General features: G+C 38.4%; 1 protein-coding gene across 5 annotated transcripts in view; it reads left to right on the top strand.

Annotated features, from left to right (window-relative positions):
- The first annotated feature begins 4635 nt into the window (after positions 1–4635).
- The window catches only part of LOC130081955 (glycerol-3-phosphate acyltransferase 4-like), a 51649-nt gene continuing 29678 nt past the window's right edge, over positions 4636–26606 (top strand). For 3 of the 5 annotated variants that reach the window (XM_056246688.1, XM_056246689.1, XM_056246685.1), the window contains exons 1-4: positions 4854–5015; positions 6593–7091; positions 19917–19989; positions 21422–21755. In XM_056246688.1, the coding sequence (XP_056102663.1) occupies positions 6924–7091; positions 19917–19989; positions 21422–21755 (575 nt within the window). In that variant the 5' untranslated portion in view covers positions 4854–5015; positions 6593–6923. Of the gene's footprint in view, positions 4781–4853; positions 5016–6592; positions 7092–19916; positions 19990–21421; positions 21756–26606 lie in introns of those variants that run through there. The other 2 variants (XM_056246687.1, XM_056246686.1) reach the window with 2 other exon arrangements.

Raw genomic sequence — 26606 nt, 5'->3', positions numbered from 1 at the left:
CTTCAACTGGACACTTAAATAAAATAATGGTCATCACTTATTTTAAAAAATCAAAACACAATTCTTATTTCATTTTATAATCATAATTTACTGTTGCAGTTCTCCTAACCTCACAGTCACAAAGTGACAGCTGTTGTCTGTTGTTCATACATTTGTTATAAACTTTTAACCATTAACTCAGCAATAAAATGCATAAAGTAGTAAAAATGGAAACCTATTACAGTACTTATTAATCTACACTACCATTCAAAAGTTTTTTTAATTCATATGTTTAATTTTTTACATTTTTAAAATGAATAATAAATATTTTCAGCAAGGATTCATTAAATTGATCAAAACTGTGAGTAAAGGCATTTATGTTACAAAAGATTTCTATTTCTAAATAAATAAATGCAGTTTCTAAACTTTCTATTCATCAAACACTACACAAAAATATTAAAACAACTGTTTTCATTGATAATAAGAAATGTTTCATGTCAAATCATCATATTAGAATAATTTCTGAAGGATCATGTGACACTGAGGACTGGAGTAATGCTGCTGAAAATGCATCTTTATATATTTATATATATTTAAATAGAAAACCATTATTATAAACTATGATGATATTTCAAATAAATGCAGACTTGGTGACATAAGAGACTTTTTTTCAAAAATAAGAGACTTTTTTATTAATAAAAAATACAAATATTAATTCATGTTTGTTCATAATACATTTGTGTTAATTTATACAACGTGTAGAAATTCATATCCACCTTTATTAATAAAAGCTGTGAAAGTACTGTTGATCTCTAATGCATTAATAATAATTAATGTTAACAAATTATAGTGAACTGTTACCAAACTGTATCGTGATGATTTTTTGCCCTTACCTGTTTGGATGATCTGTGGTGGAGTTGCTCATCTGTGATTAACTGAATGTGTGAGTTTTAGTGTTCGGTTTGGTCTGTTCATCATCTCTTTCAATACACAGTGGCCAATCACAGCACATTTACTGTCATATAAGCCACCTCTCTCACTCCTCTGTGTGTAGCCTAATAAGAATGGTTTGCTTTTAATCTAAAATCCCCACAACTGGTTTCAGACAAGCTCTCACACCCACTAACCTACCCCAAAACAGTTATATCACAGAGATCCACACTGTTCTCAGATCAGATGTGGATAATGATTCCCCCCCTAACATTTAAAGGTCAACAGTGGCATCATTTGTGTCACTTCAAAGATTAACCTTTCCTTAGAAAACAGTCTGGTCAGGCTCTGTTCTCCAGTTTAGCCTTCATGTAGAGGTCAGAAGTCCCGCTTCCCAGCTGACCCGTCTAGTTTCCTGATTAAAGGTTGACGTCAGGATTTGGGTGGGTGGAATTATCCACAAAATTTGCTTTCTTGTATGCCAGTCTGTCTCTAATGAAAATTTTAATACGATTTTTTTTTTTTTACAACCAATCAAAGTTTTGAATGAAATTAATACTTTTTTCAGCAAGGACACATCATACAGTTTCCACAAATATATTAAGCAGCAAACTGTTTTCAACATTGATAATAACAAGAAATATTTCTTGAGATCCAAACCAGCATTTTAAAATGATTTCTGAAGGATCATGTGACACTTAAGACTGGAATAATTGCAGTTAAAAATTCAACTTTGCCATCAGTAATACATATTTTAAAATATATTAAAATATTAAAAAGTTATTTGTATTATATTTGTAATAAATATAATAAATATTTCGCAATATTACTGTTTTTACTGTAATTTTGATCAAATAAATGCAGCATTGATGAGCATAAGAGACTTCTTTCAAAAACATTTAAAAAATGGACAGTAGTGTTTATTATTTATGCAATACTTTTGTGCAGAAATACAAAGTTCTGTCATGAAACAGATGGCGCAGGCTTGAGAGGTCCTTAACTCAATCCGCTGATTGGTTCCTGCTGTATCAGTAGCCAATGAACTCGCTGCTCAACCTTCAAGTACTTGGTCAGCATTTGCTGTAGCAGTTGCATCGCACTTTCAGAAACCCTCCACCTTCCCCAGCTCCACCTGTATAGATCTGCTACAGGTAATTCATGTAGTACAGCTGCAGCATGTCTTGCTCACAGCAGTGTGTCATGCCAGCATATCACCCTGCAGCCCAAGACTGGTTGCCCACTGAAGCTAAGCAGGGCTGAGCCTGGTTAGTACCTGGATGGGAGACCTCCTGAGAAAACCAGGTTGCTGCTGGAAGAGTGAGGCCAGTAGGGCGCTCACCCTGTGGTCTGTGTGGGTCCTAACGCCCCCAGTATAGTGACGGGGACACTATACTGTCAAAGAGCACCGTCCTTCGGATGAGACGTTAAACCGAGGCCCTGACTCTCTGTGGTCATTAAAAATCCCATGGCACTTCTCGTAAAGTAACCCCGGCATCCTCGCCACATTCCACCCATTGGCCCTTGCCAATCATGGCCTCCTAATAATCCCCATCCACTGAATTGGCTCTATCCCTCTCTCTCCTCTCCACCTATAGCTGGTGTGTTGTGAGCGCACTGGCGTCGTTGTACTGTGGCTGCCGTCGCATCATCCAAGTGGATGCTGCACACTGGTGCTGGTTGAGGAGAGACCCCCTGATATGATTGTAAAGCGCTTATATGATATGAAAGCGCTATATTGCTGATGTAAAAAGGTGTAAACTGAATTTGATCTTTTAATATCACTGGACATTAAGGCACTTTAAGGGTGCACCAATATGGATTAAGCACCTCCTTAGCCTGGCATTGGTTCCCCCTCCGCCTATTGATCAGCCCTTTAAAGTCCCTGTGTGTGAGTGAGTGGAGGCGGTGCTAATTTGCATATTCATAGAACCATGTATACTACATGAGGTAAGGGTGTAGTTTTTTTTCAAGAACAAAACTTTTAAATATGTCATTTTCGTGTGCAAAGGTGAGTTTTAAGGGATAAAATGATTGACTGCAGGGGGACTTTTATTCTAACAGCCTTTCTACGTAAATTCCGTAAAATTAGGGCAAAACGATACGTTTTAGAACATTCCGCTGTTTTTAGTGATTGAAATACTGCAGCCGCAGCAGTTGCTGCATGGATCAAAAGTGCCCAAAACTTGCATTTTGTTCACATATTTTTGTTTTTAAGATGGAAATTGACATGCTTGTGCTGCAAGTTCTATGGCTATTTTGCCCTCCAGGACTCCACGACAGTCATGTGACTGTAAACTATGAATAACAGCAGCAGCAGTGTAGCAGATCTATTCCAAAAATACATTAACATTGCCATATCCATTACACCAAACACGAGAGTTGTCATGAGTTGCCAATGCCAAGAGTTGTCACGACAGAAATGATGTTTATTGTTAGTGTTTTTCACTGGTTCATATTATATCACATTGGTTTACGTGCCTCACACATATGTGTTTAGATAATCACATGCATTAGGCCTGTAGTTCATTTGGAGGTTGTTTTATTTCTATCATTGTGAAACTGGATGTGATTTTTCACAATAAACTGACATCAAGTCAAAACACATACACATATCAATACAGTTTCACTCAACACACATTTGGTTTATTTGATTATTTTTTAAAAACATTTTCAGTGAATCGTGGAGTATTACCAAAATGTATTATATTTAGCTAATATTATGATTATTAGGACATAATCATGTCTTTGGGGCAATTATAATGGCAATTGTACTACTGCAATTGGCATCGAATACAGTCCTGCAGCACCACCAGGTGGATTTTAATATTCTTATGTTTTTTGAAAACTGAACTGTTTTCAAATAAATAATAAGACTATCTCTGGTAGGGGATGACGCTTGGAATTTGCCTGTAATTGGTAAGAAAACAAATAATAAATAATAATGAATCCATATTCAATGTCCAGTTTACATTAAATATTGGAGTTTCTCGGTGTCATTGTTCAGATGTGAATATCCAACATGTAGTGGAAGCAGCACAGAGAACATAAAACCTATTACTTGTCTTTAACCAGTGCTTCTCATGATTAACCAAACACATTTGTTTGTGATTACTAGCTACATTTAAAAATATATTTATATAATGTCAATTTAAAAATATTTTAAAATAAAAAATATATATTTTTAACGACTTCTAGGGCGATTCTGAGCATCGATGCCATATATATTATATATATAGTCTACATAGTTAGATACCTCATAAGAGGTTGTTTTATCCGCCATATCAGGCATAGCCTATATGCATATCAGATGACTTTGCTAAATTAACAAGATGAAGACAACACAACACAGCTTGTCAGGTAACACAACATTAAAAATTACCATAGTAAAAGAAAAAAACACAAAAAGTACCATAGTAAAAACCTGTAATATTGAGTCAATACATATAAAAACACAAAATAACACATTCTCTTCAGTGAAAGGTTATCCCATTTCTTTAGGGATTTAAATCTCGGCGGTTTCACAACCAGCTCTGCGCAATGTTGTGGCACCTGTGAGTGACGACACGCTGACCGTTCCAACATGGCGGGCTCGCCGACGTGTCTTGAGGTATTGAGCGGTCGAATGTTGAAATCTGCACATACGTTTCTATGCTCTAATCGCCCCCTGGTGGAAAGTATCCGTCTGCCTCATGTAAATCCGTTACTCCTTACTGGTGTGGTCACGGACACGCGTCAGTTTGTACGTCACTCACGACATGCGGATCTTCTCTGTTTTGCATCCTTTCCGTGACAGTCTGTTCTGCCGGTGTCGGGTGAGCACGATAAATACGTGCCTTCAGCTTGAGAACGAAGCAGCTCCATAAAGCGCCGAGTAAGTGTTTCTATAGATACCAGCACACGTGATGCTAGGATGAGCTCGTCTGTGTAAAATGAGGCATGTCTGTGTAAAATGATAGGCAAAAAAATTCAGACCATCCGCCTCTGTTCATCAACCAACTAGCTGAAAGCTTAAGCTGGCAGAGATTACCTGCTTATAAAGTCATCTAGTCAAGTGGATCAAGTATTTCTATTTTTTAACAGCGACACAGCATATTACAACATGAGGCGTAAGTACTTGTCTTGAGTAATTGTACTAGGCTACTTCTGCTAGTCGAGTACTGTTGAAACTGATTAGTCTGTACTCTACGTTTCTAAGAATTGTTTTTAACTAATCAAAATTATATTTAAGGTTTATAATATGGATAGTTTCATATTTAGCTGATAAGTCAAATTAATTTCCTCCATTCATTTTACTTGTTTTTTTTAAACACAGCCAGTGAAATTAATTTTTTGAAATTAATTGTAAAAAATGAAGGAATTTACTTTAACCTAAAGCAGTCCATTTTAACATGTAATTAAATCAAATTAACTGCATGAATTTTCTAAAATAAAAATAAAAAATAAGTCAAGACTTAAAAAAGTGATTAATCAGGTTACTTTGCAAAGTTTAGTAGACTGCTTCAAATTTACTTGATACAATGAAAATCTTCATTGTATCAGTTTTCTTCAGTTAGTTTCAGACAGTGTTAGTATTATTTAAATACTAGTATAGTATTTATTTTATTTAATAGTGTAATATTTTCATTTATCTTTTCTATTTTCGTTTAAGTTTAATTTTATGTGCTTTGGTCGTTTTTAATATATATATTTTGAAATATTTCTATATAGCTTAAATAAAGTTTATTTCCATTTTGTTAAGTCATTAAAGTTATTTATTTCAGTCAGTTGCCAAGGCAGCATTTCTAAGTTTTGTTCAAGTTTTAAGCAACGTTTAAATATTTTCAGTTTTTCATCTAATATTTCTTTCATCTATATATTTAATTTACTTTTTTTTTGTTGCTTTATTTCGACCAAAAATAAATAAATTGGTCTAGGGTACATTAATGTTTACACAACGACGATGTAATAAAAACGTACAAGTTTTTCCTTCGCGGTTTTTGCGTACAGATGTCAACTTGTCAAAATGAACCCGATTCACATGGATCTCCGAAAACAACTGAAAACGCTGTATGTCACTTTGTAAAGAAACACACTACGCGCCTATAGACTGAACACGCATACGTATGACGTCACCGTTCACAAATTCACGTTTTTGTAGTTTACACGGAGACAATAATAACAGTATCGTTTCAAAAACTTGCACTTTGAATCTCGTTTTCAAAAGTTTGCGTTTTCAGGCCCCCAAAACACTGTTGAAAAATGAACAGCCAAAACGGTGTCGTGCAAAGGGCCCTTAGTTAACAATAACAATAACTAAGGGGCCACTGGTTTTAGATTACTTGTATATTTTTGGCTGGATACTTTCACCTATTAGAGTAAAATTTTGACATTAGTTGCATTAGTCTAATTCTCTTCTCTTCTCTTCTCTTCTCTTCTCTTCTCTTCTCTTCTCTTCTCTTCTCTTCTCTGTTATGTAAGTGTGTCTCCCACCACTGTACTCGTGGGAGCTCTATGAGCTCAAATATCTCCTTGTTTGAGATCCCAGTGTAGCTTTTACTGAATGCAGGCCACTTTTGTTTGGCTTTGTGATCAACCAGTTGCGTTTACTTTGGTGGGTGCGTCACTATCTGTTTGATTTGAATAAGGTTGTACTTGAGTGAACTGTAATCATTTATCTGTATGTGTTTTCTTTCACATTCTCCAGGTTTCTTCATTTCAGAGCTCTGAGGGAAGAGCTGTCATGTTCTGTGAGTCTACAGGGATCTGAAGTTGCAAAGTTGCCCATGTATAATTCATTAAAAGCGAAGTAAATCGCCTCTGGACAGTGCCACACACCGAAAGATTTGTTTGCTTCATCCAGTTGTACACTAATGGATATGAAAGACTTTATAATGTCACCAGTCGTCTTTATGGACTCATTCCACATCATGCTCTGGAGACTTTGACCCTAAAAGTGCTTGAGAAAGTTGGCTTTTGGGGAGTCCACTTCCCTTTCCCAATTTATTTATTTTCTTCCTGAAAGAAACTTAAAAAAAATGGGCCCTTTTATTTCTCCTTTTAGTAATCTGCTATGCATGCTGTTGGGCATTTCTTTCACTTTGTGGGTCACACTGCTTTTGGTCTTCATCATTGTTCCTGCCATTTTTGGTCTGTCTTTTGGCATCCGTGGACTCTACATGAAGACACTGCTCAAGGTGTTTAAGGTGAGTTGGAAGGTCATCTTGTTCCATTTCAGGATGGTTAAAGGGATAGTTCACCCAAAAATGACAATTCCTTCATTAATTACATTGACAGCTCCGCAACTACCACTTTGACGCTTCAAAAAGTTCATAAAGAGATTTTAAAACTAATCCATATAAATTTAGCCCACATTTTCTGAAGAGACTCGATTGCTTTATATGATGAACAGATTTCATTTAGCTTTCTATTCACATTTAAACATTGATCAGCAAACATAAACAGAAGCTCAACCGAACATGCTTTACGCACAAGAACAAACCTCATTGGTTCTTACAGAAGCTCAAACGTGATGCGTAACACGAGAACAAACCTCATTGGTTCTTACAGAAGCTCAAACGTGATGCGTAACACGAGAATTAACCTCATTGGTTCTCGCACGTCAAGCGAACATGCTTGAGCTTATGTTTAACACAACTGATTTGTGAGTTGATTAATGTTTATATGTGAATAAAAGTCTAAATTCAATCTGTTTATCATAAAAAGCGATCAAGTCTCTTTAGAAAATGTGGACTAAACCACTTATTTCATATGGATCAGCTCTACGATCTCTTTATGAACTTTTTGAAGTGTCAAAGTGGTAGTTGCGTAGCTGTCAATAGAGGAACATAAAGCGATCAGATTTAATCAAAAAGATCTTCATTTGTGTTCCGAAGATGTGGGTAATAGGTTTGGAATGACATGAGGGTGAGTAAATAATGACAGAAATTTCATTGTTGGGTGAATTATCCCTTTAAGAATATTGTTCTTTAGACTGATTTATTTGTGGGTTTTTTTGTTTTGCATTTGTTAACCGGATACTATAGAGTTGACAGTAAAGTTGGGGTGAGAGATCTTTTGTGATATTTGCTAAAGATTACATATAAAACCGTTATTAAATTATGCAAGTTTTTAAATATCAACTTTAGTCTGAAAACCGATATGATATTACACCTCGATATGATATATAGCCTACACTGCGAAACTATCCTGCTTATGCGGCTACTTGCCACATAAGTAAATAATTGAACACAAAGTATTAATTTGACACATTCTATTACCTCAAGATGACTCTCAGTACCCGCTTGAGCGCTCTGTTATCAGTTGTAGCGGTTTTTGTCATGCAAAAACAGACCACAAAATTGAGTATTGCTGAGAACTGTGTGAAAATATAAATAAATGGTTCTATGCAAAGCATGGACAAGTTTGTTATAGGGATAGTTCACTTTGAAATTAATTTTTGGTATGTTTTAGCTTACCTCAAGGGCATCCAAGATGTAGGTGTCTTTGTTTCCGCAGTAGTTTCAATTTTGATATTTTTAGATCAAACCGTTCTTGTCTGTCAGTCATATAATGCAGGTCTACTGCTCAAAGAGCATGCACAGAGAAGTCCAAATTAAACATGATTTAATGACTCGTAAATGTAAGTACAGATTGATGGCCTAAGACATGAAACGAGCGTTTTGTGTGAGAAAACGAACAGTATTTATATCGTTTTTACCTCTTGTAAACACAGCCACGTCCAAGTGATCTGACGGCGCCGGCGGTTCGGTCTTTTCCGGAAAGCGCCGGAAGTGATCTCTCGCGCGTGTACGTCACTCATTGTTTACACAGAACAGAGATTGTAGGTAAGACGACTAATTAAAATGGTACTAATTTGCGCCTATCCGGGATGTTTAAACCGTCGTAAAAAAAAAAAAAAATTGAATGAGTGACGTACACGCGCGAGAGATCACTTCCGGCGCTTTCCGGAAAAGACCGAAGCGCCGGCGTCGTCAGATCACTTGGACGTGGCTGTGTTTACAAGAGGTAAAAATGATATAAATACTGTTCGTTTTCTCACACAAACCGCTCGTTTCATGTCGTAGGCCATCAATGTGTACTTAAATTTACGAGTCATTAAATCATGTTTAATTTGGACTCCTCTGTGCATGCTCTTTGAGGAAGTGACCGTAGACCTGCATTATATGACTGGCAGACAAGAACGGTTTGACCTAAACATATCAAAATTGAAACTACTGCGGAAACAAAGACACCTACATCTTGGATGCCCTTGAGGTAAGCTAAAACATACCAAAAATTAATTTCAAAGTGAACTATCCCTTTAAAAAGGACTGCCAGTGCCAGGTAAACGTAAGCAGACGATGAATCTACTCCACAAATTATGTTTAATTAACAAGGTTCGGGAGGAGCAGGTGCAGATAATTAACTCCAATCAGCACAAGTGGAGATCAATCAGTAATCAACTCAGGACAAGATAAATAACAGCAGAACCCTCCTTTGTTCCTTGACAGTTTATCAGCATCCCACCTCCACCCCATCTCCTCACTTTTAGTTCCATCTCTAGTTCCATCTACTCTTACCAACGGGGGAGTACTCTGGGTTCGGGCAGAAATTCCGAGCTTGGAGCCCTCCACCCGGACAGCACGCCAAGTACGCATAACCTTTACCATATTAATTATATGTAGATGTGAACTCGTGAACTACCAAAATAACTTGTCTACACCCGACTCGAGTGGCGGTACCCGGAAAAAGCAAATAGAACCCATTACTTTTACTTTACTTTATACTTTATTAGTCCCATTACTGGGAAATTTGTCTAGGACAACGTGCAAAGTCCGTACATACAAACTCATGTCAAACAACATACATTAAAAGCGAATAGAAACAACAGTCGATACATACAATATCACTTACATTAAACCAAAATAAGAATAAGTGAAGTTAATCCATGTAAGGCACCCTGGCAATTCACAGTATTTTATCTCTATTTAACACTTTGATTGCAGTTGGAACAAAGGAATTTTTCAGTCGATTTGACCTGCACATCGGGACCCTGTACCTCCTTCCTGATGGTAATAATTTAAAATAGGCATTCAGGATATGAGTATCGTCTCCAACAATTTTCTTGGCATGATTTAAAATAGAAGCATCAAACATCTCTTGTGGTGATAATCTCTCCTCACCCCCTATAATTCTAAAGGCGGTGTGCACCAAACGTCCTAACCTCGATTTTAATTGGACAGACAAGTTACCATACCATGCAGTGATGCCATATCTAATCAAGCGCTCGAAAATAGACTGGTAAAACAAATACATGATTCTCTGATTCACTCCGAATGCCTTTAACCTGCGTAAAAAGTATAATCTCTGCTGTAACCTGGAACACAGATTGTCGACATGAAAAGACCAGCATAGTGAATTATCTATATAGACTCCCAAGTACTTATATGAAGGAACCTGTGCAATGATATTACCATGTATCATTACTAAACTATGATCCCCTACACTTCTAGGATCGAAAATCATCTCGACCGTCTTAGTTCCGTTAAGTATTAGCAAGTTATCATCACACCAGCTTACAAATCTGTTTACCTCAGAGAAATAATGTGAAGCATTATCTTTACTATTTAATAAGGTTAAAATTGCCGTGTCATCAGAAAATGTAATAAAAGTACTGTCTTGGCTTGCTACGCAATCATTGGTATATAATGTAAATAAAATTGGAGAGCAAACGCATCCCTGCGGGGCGCCCGTGTTCGTAATTTTAACCTCAGAATACGAGTTGTTGACTCACCTGTTGTGTGCGGTTGTTCAGAAAGGAATAGAGCCACTTAATACAGTATGGATTTACCTTGAGCTCTTTTAACTTTGTGGTCAACAACATAGGATTCAGGGTATTAAACGCTGAACTAAAATCAATAAAAAGTAAACGGGCATATGCTTGAATGTCTTCTAAATGACTAATAACCAAATGAGAGATGCAGTTAATGGCATCTTCAGTACTTCGCCTCTCTCTATATGCAAATTGAAACGGGTCGAGTAATGGTTTGACTTGATCCCTTAAACCCATTAAAACAAATCGTTCAAAACACTTCATAACATGAGATGTAAGGGCTACTGGTCTAAAATCACTATTCTCCACTGAGTTCTGTTTCTTAGAAACTGGTATTACAATGGATGTATGTGAGTCCAAAGATTTTTGAAAAATGGGGCAGAATGCCGTGGAAAGCTCCATAGCACAAGTTTTTAACAAAAAGGCTGAGATTCTATCTGGGCCCATAGATTTTTTTGGAGCATACACCTCTAAATAGAGTGCTGACCACCTGTGGGTCAACCACTATCCTCTGTCCCGGTTCACATATTACATTATCCAGAACACCCGTATAATCAGCTGATGACTCAAACCTAAGAAAAAAGTCATTTAAATCATTTGCCCTGTGTTCATCATCATTAGTTATAAAAGTTTTGAGAGATGGTGTCATATTTGTTACAACTTTCATTGCATCCCACAGTTTTTTTTTAATTCCCTGTAGCAAAGTTTTCTTCTATTGTATCTCTATATTTTCTCCTCGCCCTTTTCAGTAATATATTCAGTTCCTTTTGAACTATTTGTAATTTAATTTTATCATGATTTATAAATGCCAACTTCTTCCTATTCAAACATTCCTTGACTTCTTTTGTTATAAAACTTTTGTTATTTGGAAATACCATTACAGTTTTCTTCTCCATTATTGAGTCCACACAAACATTTATATAGTCTGTTATGGACTCTGTGGCAGTTTCAATGTCCATCTCATGAAAAAGATCCCAGTCCCTGGATTCAAAACAGCCTTTTAAGGTCTCTATACTGTCCTCCGACCAAACAGAGATTGTCTTTGTGTGAGGCTTAGTTCTTTTTAAAAGAGTTTTATAAGTTGGGATCAAAAGGACAGTGTTGTGATCACAGTTAGATAGAGGAGGTTTGACCTTAGCAACATATGCGTCTTTAACATTTCCGTAACATTTGTCCAAAATCTTGTTACCTCTAGTGAAGCACTTAATATATTGTTCGTACCCCGGGAGCATAAGCTCCAATTAGGGCCCTATGAAATCCGTTTTATTTTTTCCCAAATTCCGTTTTATTTTTTCCCAAATTCCGTTTTTTCCGTTTAAATTTTTGGGAATTCATTTTTTTTTTACCCTTTACTGTTATTTTAGTCATAAAAAGAGTGTGCTTTTAAAGTTAATGATTAAAATGTATACAAATAAAATAGGAATGACCTTAAATTACAGACATTTACTCAGTAGCCTTTTCAGGACAAATACTGCATGATGCAACATGACACTGCACTCTTCAAGTAACAACAAAATATGGTTATGAGCTTTAAACTGTCCAGTAAAATAAATTATATTAGTTTAAATAAAAGTCACACTCTGTCTCTCTCTCGCCCAGTGTCGCTCGCGGAGTTCGCTTCGCTTTTGTCCAGTCCGGCGCCTCATAGACAGACGCGGTGTGTGTGTGTGTGCGCGTGTGTGTATGTGAGAGAGACGCGTGAGTGTTAGAGAGACGAAACGGAATATGTGGCGGCCGGAGTTGATTTTGTGGCCGCGAATTAGTCTATGTGTGGGAAACACTGCATAAAAGTCACGTGCAAACTGCTCGGCTCGGTACTGAGGGCTTATAGCGTCGAGTTTCTTAACTTTTTCGCCGACGAAAGCAGAGTCGTGGAGAGCCGCTTCGCCATGCTTTCATTGTTTTGATGCCGTCATTGGAGCTGAAATGACGGGAGGGGTTGTGTCGCCCAGATTTGCTTCCCCCGGTCTGCATTTTCACCAGACATACGTTCTTCTCCCACACAAAAACAGAATTTCAATCCAAATATGTAAAATTCCACAAAATTCCGCGTTAACACTAGATTCCGCGTTAATTTGCCAATTCCGTAATTCCGTCCGCGATTCCGTAATCGCGGAAATCATAGGGCCCTATCCAATCTACACTGGTTGAAGTCTCCAAGGATAAAAATTGAAGCCGCTGGAGTCCTCCTTAATTGTTCATTGACACGCTTGGTGGAACGTACACCGCACAAATAACGATGTTTCCAAATTCACGCGGTAAATAAAAAGGCCTTAATGATAAACATAATAATTCCACATCAGGATTGCACACAGTGTCTCTCACCGTATGCTGGCAGCACCATTTGTCCTTGATGTATATACAGACACCGCCGCCTCTTGATTTACCAGAGTTTTCATCCCTGTCTGCACGAACAAGCGAAAACCCATCCAGTTCGACCAAAGAGCAAGGGATGTCCCGATGAAGCCATGTCTCCGTGAACACCAGCAAGTAGGACTCGCGATACTCGTGCCATGTCCTTGTGATCACGCGTAGCTCCTCGATTTTATTCTTTAAGGACCGCACATTGCTTAGAATCACAGACGGAAGAGGAGGTTTATTACCGCGGTTCCGAAGACGGAGACGAATTCCTCCTCTCTTCCCTCTTTTCCTGGGTCGCGCCAAAAATGCGCTCTTCCTCCTGATATCGACAGGTAAATCCGTGAGAGGCAATGTTCTTTCAGGCCTCAGAAGGAGCAACTCCGCTCTGGTATAGCACACAGATGGCACAGCTACCAAGTGTACAGGTGATCCATGATTCAAAGCAAGGATCCTTCCTCCGATCAAAGTCAGTAGTAGAAATTGTACCAAGAACACCTTCATTATGAACAGCACTTTAACACATTACAACATTTAAGAACATAAAACAATTTAGATCGACACGAACATTAAACTGACAGTGCACGTGTCCGAGTCGCCAGCCGAGCAGTGCCACCGGAAGTAATTAGTATGTATGTCTTTTATTATAATCAGTGATGCGGTCTACACTGGATGCGACAAATCCCAGTTGGTGGCGGGACTTGAAAATATTTTACTCTACAAAAGGGGGGCCTGGCAGAAAAAGTTTGAGAACAAAGTGCTCTAAGGTACATAAATTATAAGGTATATAAAATAATATTATTATGGTACTACCGTGATACATGTCCAAAAAACTATGGTACCAACATGATATTTTTTTAAACTTTTTATTTATGGAGTGCATTTGGTAGTGTGAACTTCTCATGTGCTTCCAGAACACAATGATATTTACATTTACATTTAATCATTTAGCAGACGTCATTATCCAAAACGGCTTACAAATGAGGAGAGCAATATAAGCAATCAAACTAACAAGAGGGCTGCAATATGCAAGTGCTGTGACCAGTCCCAGTTAGTCTAGCACAGTACACATACTGTAGCAAGGTTTGTGTGTGTGTGTGTGTGTGTGTGTGTGTTTTAATAGATATAGAATAAATACTAAGTGTTAGTATTAATGGGTCAAGTGTTGATGAAAGAGATGAAAGAGAACAGTCCAGGTAAATGTCTGAAAATGATTTTGTGCCTCTTTGAGATGGCACCACAAGGCACCGTTCACTTGCAGAATGCCAGCTTCTGGAGGGAACATAGGTCTGAAGTAGTGAGTTTAAGTATAGGGGTGCAGAGCCAGTGGTTGTTCTGTAGGCAAACATCAGTGCCTTAAATATGCAACCAGTGCAAGTTGATGAGGTGAGGTGTGACGTGGGGTCTCTTCGGCTCATTAAAGACCACTCTTGCTGCAGCATTCTGGATAAGTTGCAGAGGTTTAACAGTGCATGCTGGAAGATCTGCCAAGAGAGCATTACAATAGTCCAGTCTGGATAGAATAAGAGCTTGGACAAGGAGTTGTGCAGCATGCTCTGATAAGAAGGGCTTGATTCTCTTAATGTTGTATAGGGCAAATCTGCAGGACCAGGCAGTTCAAGCAATGTGGTCTGTGAAGTTCAACTGATCATCAATCACAACTCCAAGGTTCCTGGCTGTCCTGGATGGAGTTATGGTTGACAATCTGAATGGAGAAGTTGTGATGTAGTGTTGGGTTGGCCGGGACCACAAGCAGGGTTTAGTTGAAGGTGGTTGTCCTTCATCCAGCAAGAAATGTCTGTCAGGCAGGCTGAGATGCGAGCAGCTACCGTCGGATACTGTGTTATCAGCATAGCAGTGATAGGAAAAAACATGTTTCTGAATGACAGATCCTAGTGATGACACGTAGCTTGAGAAGAGAAGTGGTACAAGCACTGAGCCCTGAGGCACCCCAGTAGATAGATGTTGCGACTTAGACACCTCACTTATCCACGACACCCTGAAGGACCCACTTGAGAGGTAAGACTTGAACCATTGAACCACAGTTCCTGAGATGCCCTTTGTCTTGAGGGTTGACAGGAGGATCTGGTGGTTAACTGTGTCAAAAGAAGCAGACAGATCCAGCAAGATGAGTACTGAGGATTTGGAAGCTGCTCTTGCCAGTCTCAGAGCTTTAATAACCGAGAGCAGGGCAGTCTCAGTTGAGTGTTCGCTTTTGAAACCAGACTGGTTATTGTCCAGGAGGTTGTTCTGTGCAAGAACGGTGGAGACTTGGTTCAAGTGTTTTAGCAATGAATGGAGGAAGGGATATCAGTCTGTAATTTTATAGATGTGCTGGATTTAGAGTGGGTTTCTTAAGTAGTGGGGTTACCCGATCCTGCTTAAAAGCTGTAGGAAATGTACCAGTGTGAAGAGAGGTGTTGATGATGTGAGTAAGTGCGGGTACAACTGAAGAAGAAGTGGCTTGAAGGAGGTGAGTGGGGATAGGATCAAGCGAACAGGTTGTATGGTGATTGGAAAGTATGAGTTTTGAGACTTCTGCCTCCGGGAGCGGATAAAAGGAAGGCAGAATGTGTGTGTTAGCTGGTAAGATGCGTGTGTCAAATTGTGGTTTGGAAAATTGGCAGCTGATGGTGGTGGTTTTATTTATTAAGAATGTGGCAAAATTGTCAGCTGTTAGGGTTGATGAAGGAGGAGGAGGGTTAAGAAGAGAGGAGAAGGTTTTGAAAAGCATGCGAGAATCAGATGTATTGTTAATTTTGTTGTGGTTGTAAGTCTTTTTTAGCAGTAGAGACATTAACAGAGAAGGAAGAGAGGAGGAATTGATATGTTTTGCATATTCATAGTCTTATTCTATTCTGGTCATCTTGTCAAGTCTTTTAACAGTATGGATTGTTTCAAAGCAGCTTTACAGTGATAATAGAAATTACCGTAACAAATTGTTTAGGCTTTACCACAGCTCTAGGATAAAGTTATTGTCCAGCTAAAGATTGTCTCGATTGATTTACTTCCGTTGTGAAGATCATTAGTTATTAAAGTCCCACTCCGATCATATTTTGAGCTATTTTTAAACATTCCCAGTGGTCTTTAAATTATGATTATGCCATTTTTAGCCAAAATCACAAAACCTGTGCCGTTTTCTGGGACTTCGCTTCAGCAGAGCGGCAGTAGCTCATTAGCAATTCGCCTCTGCGTTGTGGGCGGAGCCGTTGGCACGGAGACGACCCTCCCCCTGCCCGTTGCTGAGAGCTCTGTCTCTCCCGCTAGCTTACATCCCCAATGCCGGTGGGGCAACAGTATTATATACACGTTAATTATTATTATCCGAAGTTAATCAAAGTTATCACCGATCATTATTTCACTCCAAGACGTCGCGTGTGGAGACGCCCAGTGGAGTTACTACGTCACAACTCCAGTCGATTTTAGCCAGCATTTTAGCGTCTGCTACTGATTCACAGCCATTTGAATGTAGAAATACTCAGAAATACAACTTTGAGCTGATTTTTCACAAAACAGTGCCTGGTGTCTCGAGAACTCACTCCCTGAAATAGGGTCGAAGGGGCAAACGATCATTAGATATTAACTTAGGGGCCGCTAACACGACACCGTTTTAACAGAAAAACCCTTAACGTGCCGGCCGCCCATCCGCACAAAACAGTGCCTGGTGTCTCGAACTCGCTCCCTATAATAGGTTCGAAGGGGCAAACGTTTATCCGTTTTCTCTGCGCAAACCTCAAAAACGCAAACCTGCGAAAACGCAGATGGCGTGCACATGCGCATCACGTGTTCAGTGGATAGGTATGCGCGTTTGAATATATATGTGCGAAGGTGTGATGTAAATGGAGTTGGGAGTTCACTGAATATTTTTTATTGGTCCTGAACCTACAGGAAGTATGAACACCATTTCTGTGTAAGTAAGAGGCCAGGTACAAGAAATGAGATCTGGATGATGAGGACATGTTGCTCAAGTGCACATCTGGTTAATGTTTCTAAAAAATGTCTGATTTGTTTTTCTTTGGCTGACACTTTCCCCCCTATATATATCATAATCATAAATAGTTTATAGACAGGCGTGGAGTTGCAGTGAAGAGCTGAGGGGCTGCTTCACTCCAGCTGTGGTTGATTTATTTCAACATTACCTCACATCCGTCTGAAGCAGTTATGTAACTGATGTGCAATCTCACTGCGTGTGGCTTTCTTTTTTCTGCCTGACACTATGGGTCTTCTGCAAACGAGTGACTTCCCACAATCCTTAAATAAACGGGTTCAGTTACGCAGAGAAATGCTTGAAATAACATGTTATTTGGGTATTAAAGGGCACCTATTATGCCCCTTTTCACAAGATGTAAAATAAGTCTCTGATGTCCCCAGAGTGTGTATGTGAAGTTTTAGCTCAAAATACCCAACAGAATTTCTTTTACAGCATGTTTAAATTGTAACTTTTTGGGGCTGAGAAAAACGCACCGTTTTAGTGTGTATCCCTTTAAATGCAAATGAGCTGCTGCTGCCGGCACAGAGGGCGGAGCCTCACAAGCTCACACTTCAGTGCCAGGACAATCTCATCTCACGGAATGATAATATCAAAACAAACTCTCAGTAGTAAACTTAATATCCGTAAAACGACTCAAATGAACTGTAATAAATTGCGCGCTCTCCCTTCCATTACTGCCGTGACCAGTAACGTTAGGCCTATCGCTCCGGAGACTGTAAGCTGGATCACAAACAGTACAGATCCATCCTCGAGTAACAACGAGAGTATGGTGGACTGTGTTTAGCTCACTCAGGGCGGGTCTATGCTAAAACTGCAGTGTCAATCAACAGCCATTGGAGGGGCTTGTGCAAATCTATGTCACACTGCCTCGAATCTGAGAACGGCTTGTTCTGAGACAGTGCTTATGATTTATGGGGATTTTTCAAAAAAAGCACTGGGTGGACTTTTATCATTATAGGGTGGTTGTGTACACACACTGCCAACACACATTTATGTTCAAACACTATGTAAAAGTGAATTTTGCATAATAGGTGCTCTTTAAACATCATTCAGCTATTAAAAGCTATTAAATTTGTCACATTTACATGTCAGTGATGCAACTTGGCCAACCTAGTAACGGTGAAGTACGATAGATACTATTGTTGGACACCAGATAAAAATGAATAATAATTAAGCGTAGGTAGCGTCAGTTCTGGCAGGTTTGACACGTTAGTCAAGCTCGCATCAGCTGATATTATAGGAATACAACGCCTATCACTGTATACATATATAAGCTCCTTCAGTATTATCAGCAGCTATCGCGTTCTCAGGGGCTAATTACCCTCCTCCATCCCCAGCTCCTCCTCTCGTCAGTCAGGATGGCATTCTGATTCCCTTTGAATCAGAATAAATTCTCGAATTATGTTGAACATTAAAATCTTTATTAATTAATGATATCTGCAATACATTCATATTGGTTTTGTTCTGTTTACCCTAAGGGGGGTTATTGCTGCTCTCCCTGCTCTTATCCATGCTAGGCTGCATGGATCCGCAGGGAGTTCTTGCCCAGAACAGAACCATACCGCCAATCCAAACTGTATGCTAATTGTCAATCGTATTTGACGATAGTGGTCCTGACAGAAAGAGTCAAATTTAATTTAAATGCTAAAAAGTGGTATTCCTTGCTGTGTGTAGCACCTACACTCTGCAGAATCTGAAGCATCCCAGCTTTAGAAACAAACATCTAAACAGTTTGAGCTGCACATTTAGGGGCCGTTTACACAACACCATTTTCAACTTTAAACTTTGTATGCATTTTGGCAGTTCATTTTTACAGGGGGCTTGAAAATGCAAACTTTTGAAAAAGGGTTTCAAAGTTCAAGTTTTTAAAAATGATACCGTTATCGTCTCTGTTTAAACTACAAAAACATGTATAACGTGTATACCTATTCAGTCTATGGGCGCGTGTTTCTTTACAAAGTGACATCGCCAACTACTGGCCTGGCAGGCATAAAGCGTTTTTAGTCATTTTCGCGGATCTGTGTGATCGGGGATCATTTTGACAATATTATCGTCTGTATGCAAAAAACGCAAAAGAAAAACTTTTAGCACCGTTTTTAGCACATCATTGTTGTTGAAACAAACGTACCCTTAGATTGGAAAGTTTTACTGTCCCTTGAGCACCAGGAACAACATTATGATAATTGTGACGTGTACATTCTGTCCTTAACCTCAAAGTATTACATATTAGAAGAATCCTTGGTTCAAAATATGACATTGAAGCATTGAAGTTCAAGCAAAACCTGTGGTAATTTTTGCAAGATATCAACACCAGCCCCTCAGTGTTTACTGATTCTCAGTGCAAGTCAGTTGTGTGTATTGTGTGCTCCACATGCCTGAATTAACATGCTGACATTATTCCTCCTCCCACAGCTTTTCAATAAAGTGCTTGTTGTTCCTTAGGGGAACATTCAGTGTGTGTGTGTCTGTGCTGCAGTCCACCTCAATGTGTTTTCAAATCGCGAAATAGGCAGTTTTATTTTAAGGGCCATTATGATGTAATCCACAGAGGAAGTATAACTGATTTATTTTGCGGTTTATTATTTATTAATGACTGGCTGACGACACATTATCTGCTATATAACATACTAGATATTTTCCCCCATAATTAGATTTTTCATGCATGATCAGAGAGTTAAATATGAATATAAATATTTTAAATAATAGATGTATTTGTATACAATTAAATATTAAGATCACCCCTAATTATTTAGTAAATCTTTACTAATTAAGATAATTCTTAACTAAATAGTATGTTGCAGTGATAACATTAAATTGAGTTTGAGTTTTTCTTTCTTTGTTTTCCAGTGGGCCACAGTGAGGATGGAAAGAGGAGCCAAGGAGAAAAACCATCTTCTGTACAAGCCTTACAGTCTTAATAGTAAGTAAACACTGTACAATTACACCTATGGGAAAAATCTATTGCTCCTGTGTGCTCATCTGCTTGTTAATCTGAGTGACATTGCTTGTTTCGGTGTGTCTCCTGTGTTTGGTTGATCTCACAGGACGTGGTTGTTTTTGTCAGTTGACCTATCCACAGAAGGATCAGGCAACAATTAATTGCGGTCACACTACATTTGTGTCCCATTTGCTTGTGTTTGCATTTGCTTGAGTTGTTGCACGTCATTATATAATGTTTTAATTTTTTTTTTTTTTTTTTGATTCAAAGAATTTATTTATTTACAAATTATTAGGGAAATTTACAGTTAAAGACCCATGACCCAGATATGATTCATTAAGACCAGGAGTTAGAAGTGCAGTCAATTTAAGACAAGAGTCAATATTATAATAAATTAAAGAAAAGTTTTACTGAAGATATTTTGCAGTTTCATCAGGCAGAAGTCAGCTTCAAGACTCACAAGGAGTTCATAGGCCGCCCTGTTACAGTTACAAAGATCAGAGCAATTATACCCTTCACCAAGGTCTAAGCTACGTCATTGCTTCAGGTTGAATGATTCTGATTGGCTAAGAAATAGATAAACATAGTAAATTTCCACACATGGACTGATAGGCAGAAGCACATCTCCACAGTCTGTACGGCTGCCACCAGGACCCTGTGTTAGGTACGAATGGCCCTCCGAGCTCGAAAGACTGTGTCTAGACGCCAGCATGTCGAAGAAAACAAGTCAGTCAATCTCCAATAATGCCACTTGTTCCTTAGCCTGTAACCAAGAATACTAACACACAATTAGACACACAGCTTCTTCAAGGTTGGATTTGGTCGGGCTCTAACTATAAACAGGAGATTCTTCCCAAAACATCAAGATAACATGTTCTTTCTCTCAATGAGAGGACACTTTAATATAGAACAGGAAAGTAAATGCTAAGAAATGGTCACTTAAACTATTGGTTCCAATGACCCTTGTGACCTATAGTCATGGTGAGCTAGAAGAACAGATATATGTTTTAACACGTTGAAGACCTTTCTCAAACAAAACAAATCCATATTTCCTTTCTGGAAGCCGGGCTAAATGAGCAAACACTGTTACTTCAATCCTGGCATGAGCTCAGATATTTAATATGGACATTAAAGAAAACATGAAAAGAACATTTCAGTAATCACACTGGTAACTTCTATAACTAAGTAAAATCTCATAAGCTTAGAGAAGTCATTCAACTCATTTGATATTTAGAAGGAAAAATATTGATTTATACCTTGATTATAATCACTCATTAGATAGACATTCCAGAATCCACTCTCTTCAAAATGTATTTATTTACGCTCTAGACTGTGACATTATGTGCTCTGTTATATAATGTCCTAAATTTTGCTCTTCACAAAGACACTGTATGACACTGTCATTTTATCTCAGGCATTATCGCTAAAGAACCTACATCACTGGAAGATGAGCTCAAAGAGATTCGGCGAAACGGGAGCAGTCGAGAGTTTGATGCATCCGCCTCCACCACCACAGGCCCCTCCCCTTCCTCATCAGAGTTTGAAATGTCAGACACCTTCTACTTTTGCCGCCGTGGCATTGAAAGCATCGTAGATGATGAGGTTACCAAATGTTTCTCGGCAGAAGAACTTGAGTCGTGGAACCTGTTGACCAGGAGCAACTACAACTTCCAGCACATTAGCACCAGACTGACAGTGCTGTGGGGTTTTGGCGTCATCATCCGTTATGGGTTCCTGTTGCCCCTCAGGTGAGCAAGAAGAAAAATGGGGCTCGATAAAAGTCCGAGATATTAAAATGCAGGCTGATGCTAATTATTATTTTCTTTTTATGGCCAATAACCCATAAATGGCTGATATTATAATTCTATGGTGTTTTGTCTAACTAAAATAAACATACTAAAATCAAAGTTATCAAGTAATCACTAAATTCAAGTAATTTTTACATCACTTCGTTTTAATGTACAGTATGAAAAATGGATTTTCATTTTGAGGCTTACCAAACATTATATTTGACAATGTTATGAAATTACTAATATAAATATCCAATATTGGCAGGTATGTTTCCAATCTCTCATTTTGATAATACTAATGAATGTGATACCAATATATTGTGCATCCCTAGTAAAATAATACAAATAAACCCTTATTTATGGAGTAATCAAATGTGAAGATTAGCGAGAAAAATTCTAAAATAATAATTAATAAAATGAGGCCAATGCTAACAACAAACAAGTACTAAAATGCTTGAGGTACTGTGGTATTACCATTGTTTTTTGACACATGTACCATGCTAATATTATCTTTTTGTACATGTACCATGGTAGTGCCTTGGTTATCTTTGAAGTACCTCGGTGTGCAAAGTAAAACCTTGGTATACAACTAATTATTATGTTATTGCCCTGACTGAGCGTTGACTGCCACAGTATGTTTACACAGTATGAATAACAAAAAAAGTATTCAAATTAGAAACGGCTGCTTCATGAAGAAAGGAGCAGAGGGCACTGCTGTTACTCTCATTTACATGTCTATGGAAAATACATAAAAGGTATATGGTATTGTTTGGTACATTATTAACTATTAGAGGTCCACTGTATGTAATATAGCAAAACAGAAAAGAAAATAATTCTGCAGCACTTGTACACTTTTAATGGCTTTGTAGAGTGCTGTCAGAATAAATATTAAATAATAGTTTTGGTTGGCTGATGTTATAATTTGACATCATTCTAATCAGTCCATTCTGAGACATTTGCTCTGCTTTGGCACACAAGTCTGAATTTAGTGTCTTAAAATACAGGCTAATTCTGCTGCCCCTCAGGGCCATATGGAGCTTCTGTAGGATTAATGTCAGTCAGGGCAATGGCCTTAACCCACATCTCTTAATAGAAACACTTCACCATCCTGTGTGCACATTTGAGATGAGGAAGAGTGCCTGATATCTGAGCTCTGTTTAATCAGATGTGCCCACCTGGGTATGTGCGATTAATTGCACAACTGAATCCATTAGGTCAAAGTTATGGTGCAGTGGGTAGTGCATGTGCTCCTGGAGTTATGATCATATCATATAACTGATGTGAATGTAGGTTTGAATTGGACCTGTGGCAAATTCCAGTAGGGGTGGGTATTGTTTGAAAATGAATCAATTCCGATTCTACTTATCGATTCCAATTCTAATACCGGTAGACACGATTAACTGGTAGAAATTTGTCAACCGGTAGAGATTTTGGAGTATCGTCTCTATCGCGGTTACGGTCATGTGGTGTTGCCGTGCTGCTCCTTCACAAAAACGTATCGTATGAATGTGTTTTTAAGCCTTGCGGTTTTAAAACAAGTAGTAATTTTAAACCGTTTAAGCCAGGGGTTCTCAAAGTTTTGATAGGTGAGGGCCAATTTAGGAACCCAACATTGAACTGAGGGCCGCCAAAGTGGCGGGGGAGAAAACGAAGAAAAAAAAACTGAAAAGAAAATCCCATTTGAAATTATTTTAATGACCAGGTTGCATCTCTACAGTTTACATTAGTTGCAATAAACACATTTTAATTCATAACTGTGAGGCTAAACCTGGCAAAACTTGTGAAAATTTTTGGGGGGAGAGAAAGAAACTTTTAAAATAGAAGCTTACCAAACAAGTCATCATCATCATTCATTTCTATCATTGCTTGTCAGTCGCGTTTCCATTATTGCAGATTTGCATATTATTATCTATCTTTTTTAACCCGTAACTGAAAAACGAAAAATGAACGGTTGTTGTCTTTTTAAAACGCAAAGTTGAACAAAATTTTAATTCGAACTGGCTTCACCAACTGCTGCGCAAAAAAAGTAAATATCGACAGACTTTTTCAGATTTTTGTTTAAATGACTTTTGCCCCTTTATTAAACATTTTAAATATTCACAAATTAATATGGAAAACATGTCGATTTTACTGGTTTTCTAAGGCCAAATTAGAACCTGGAATTTATATTTTTCCCGCAGTGATGAATGAGAAGAGCCATATAGCCTGTACGTGTCTGATCTAGCCTGATTTATAGGTGAGTTATAGGCTAATGATAATAAATGCGTCTGAAAAAACAGCGAGGCATTTTAATTGTTTATTAATAAACTATTGTTTTCTAAGTGTCGGCTAAAAGCATATCTCCATCTCCGCTGTTAAGTAGATGCTCTTTTAGAGAGAAATCCACCTTTCATACGGATTACATAATCAGGTATTTGCTTTCGATTCGAGTTTGTTTGTTTAAAAGTGCACATTTTAAGCTTTAGCCTACATAGGCTATATTTTGTTTCAGTTCTCGCGCTCCAGTTCACGGAGATCATGAAAGCGCGTAGTAGGCTACTGATTGTTTTATTTTATTTTACAAAAGCACGTTTTCTTGTACTGAGTTTACACAAATAAAAGTAGTTGCGAATAATGCATTATTATTTTCTGTATGACCAGAAATGATAGACTAGTTTAAGTTGTTTCCACTGTTGATAGGAAAATGCAAGTGTTCGCGCCCGCGAACATTTTGAAAGGTAATGGAAACGCGGCTATTAATAAGCTTGACATTGTTAAGATTATTATTAAAGGAGTCATAATGTAGTATTAACTTTGATACCCACGCTCTATTATAGTCATTTCATGCCCTTCTAAAAAAGAAAAATTGGAAAAAAATAAACACAGAGCTCGTTTGACCCTTATTTCTGAATGCATTATTGTCTCGCGAGATCTGATGCGAGGTTTTGGCTGTCGTGGACGGTCATTTTAATAATGCAAATGAGGGGCGCGTTGATTGGTGGTAGGAAGGAGGGGGCTTGACACCGCAGGTAACTTCAGCATATCATTCCAAAAAGAGATCATGGCGCAAGTTGTTAATGAACCCGACCTGGCCGCGACCTACGGGATTCAACCGTATATGTTTGAGCCAGACTCTGAACCAGAGCTGGAAACGGAAGAGGAACAACAGTCAATTGAAGGACGTCTACATCAACATGTCTCTGAATGGTAAAGACAATTTTTTTGACTGAGACATACATTAACATCAGTAACGAGCTAAAACGTTTTTTTTGCTATTTTCTCCCACATAAGTTTACCTTTAATTTAATGTAGATTACATTAACGGAGATGTAGTCTACTTTATTTTCAGCTTACAGTGGTTATAGAGATTAACGTTTGCTATAATGTGTTGTTTTTGCCTTTTTTGACGTTGTGGTTTTTTAGATATTTAATCATTTTCATCTGCAGACATGTAACGTTATGTTTTTCTTTATGTTTATTAATTCTTGACTGTTTTTTAAATGTATCTATCCTTATCACATACATTAACCGCATTAGTAGTTAGCTGCTGTTTGTTACACAAAATATAGTAATAAAAACACAGTCTTACCGTTTCAAATTCAGGCAAGTCCCTGATTGTTGGAATGGCACCTTTTTCCAAACGTAGCTTCGATGCCAACTTCGCCTGATATTGCCCCAAATTTGTAAAAGATTCTTTTGTGAAATGTTTAGCGCAGACACCTAACGTTGAGCAAGTTGAGATGGTTGTTGGAACAGCGTCATTAAAAATAAATTTCATCCTCTTGTCCCTTGTAGTTTGGTCAGTTTTGGGTAAAGAAAAAACATTAGAATGTGGATTATGACAGTCAACCACAGAGCAACTCACGTGTGCACTACGTTCTTGCATCTTTCTTGACTGAATATGATGGGGAGAGGGGCAGGGCGGGCCTCCTCTGCGGTGTCCATATATGGTATATCCGGCCCCGTCTTGACGTCATGTCGGGGGAGAAATTGAAATCTCGTACTTGAGTGCGCGTGCACGTTGGCTAGTTTAAGAACCCTGGGGTAAACAAACGCTTCACTTTTGAATATCGGCATCCCGGCAAATGTATAATCGTTAGTCAATCATAACATACATTGATTCTCGTGGAAAAGTGAAAATTGCACATTATGACTCCTTTAAGTCACATTGAATATTGATTACTTGGTCAACATACCCTTTTAAATTGCAATGGGATTTGTGGTGCTGGTTTCGGTTGGCCACGATTCCTATTCCTGTGTAGACAACCACTGTTCCTGGTGGCCTTGGGAGTGAGGTCAAGTGCGATCGGTCGGTCGGACCGTGTAATTACCGCCTATGCCTATGGATGCCGCTAAACACCACTAAACGGAGATATTCATTTTTTCAAAGCAATAGTTTTAACAGTTTTACAGATGTTATCGCGAGCCGCCAGAAATGTTTCGGCGGGCCGCCATTGGCCCGCGGGCCGCACTTTGAGAACCTATGGTTTAAGCGCAGTAAGCAGCAAAAGAGGACTATATGCTTATGCTATCTGTATATACGCGCGCTTGTCTGACCACACACCTGAAACGCGTGCTAGTACTGAACTCTTTGGGCTTAAACGGTCCAATATACACACACTTATGTTTCAAATGCCCCTCTTTTCAAGTATCCTCATACACACAGTCTTTATGCATTAAACGGTTAGTTCACCCAAAAATTAAAATTATGTCATTAATGACTCACCCTCATGTCGTTCCAAGCCCGTAAGACCTCCGTTTATCTTCGGAACACAGTTTAAGATATTTTAGATTTAGTCCGAGCTTTCTGTCCCTCCATTGAAAATGTAT

This window comes from Rhinichthys klamathensis, unplaced genomic scaffold (assembly GCF_029890125.1).
Source record: "Rhinichthys klamathensis goyatoka isolate OS25496 unplaced genomic scaffold, OSU_Roscu_1.1 h1tg000040l_1, whole genome shotgun sequence".
NCBI lineage: Eukaryota > Metazoa > Chordata > Actinopteri > Cypriniformes > Leuciscidae > Rhinichthys > Rhinichthys klamathensis.
Note: the sequence above shows the minus strand (reverse complement) of the source record. Positions and strands in the feature narration are given on the sequence as shown.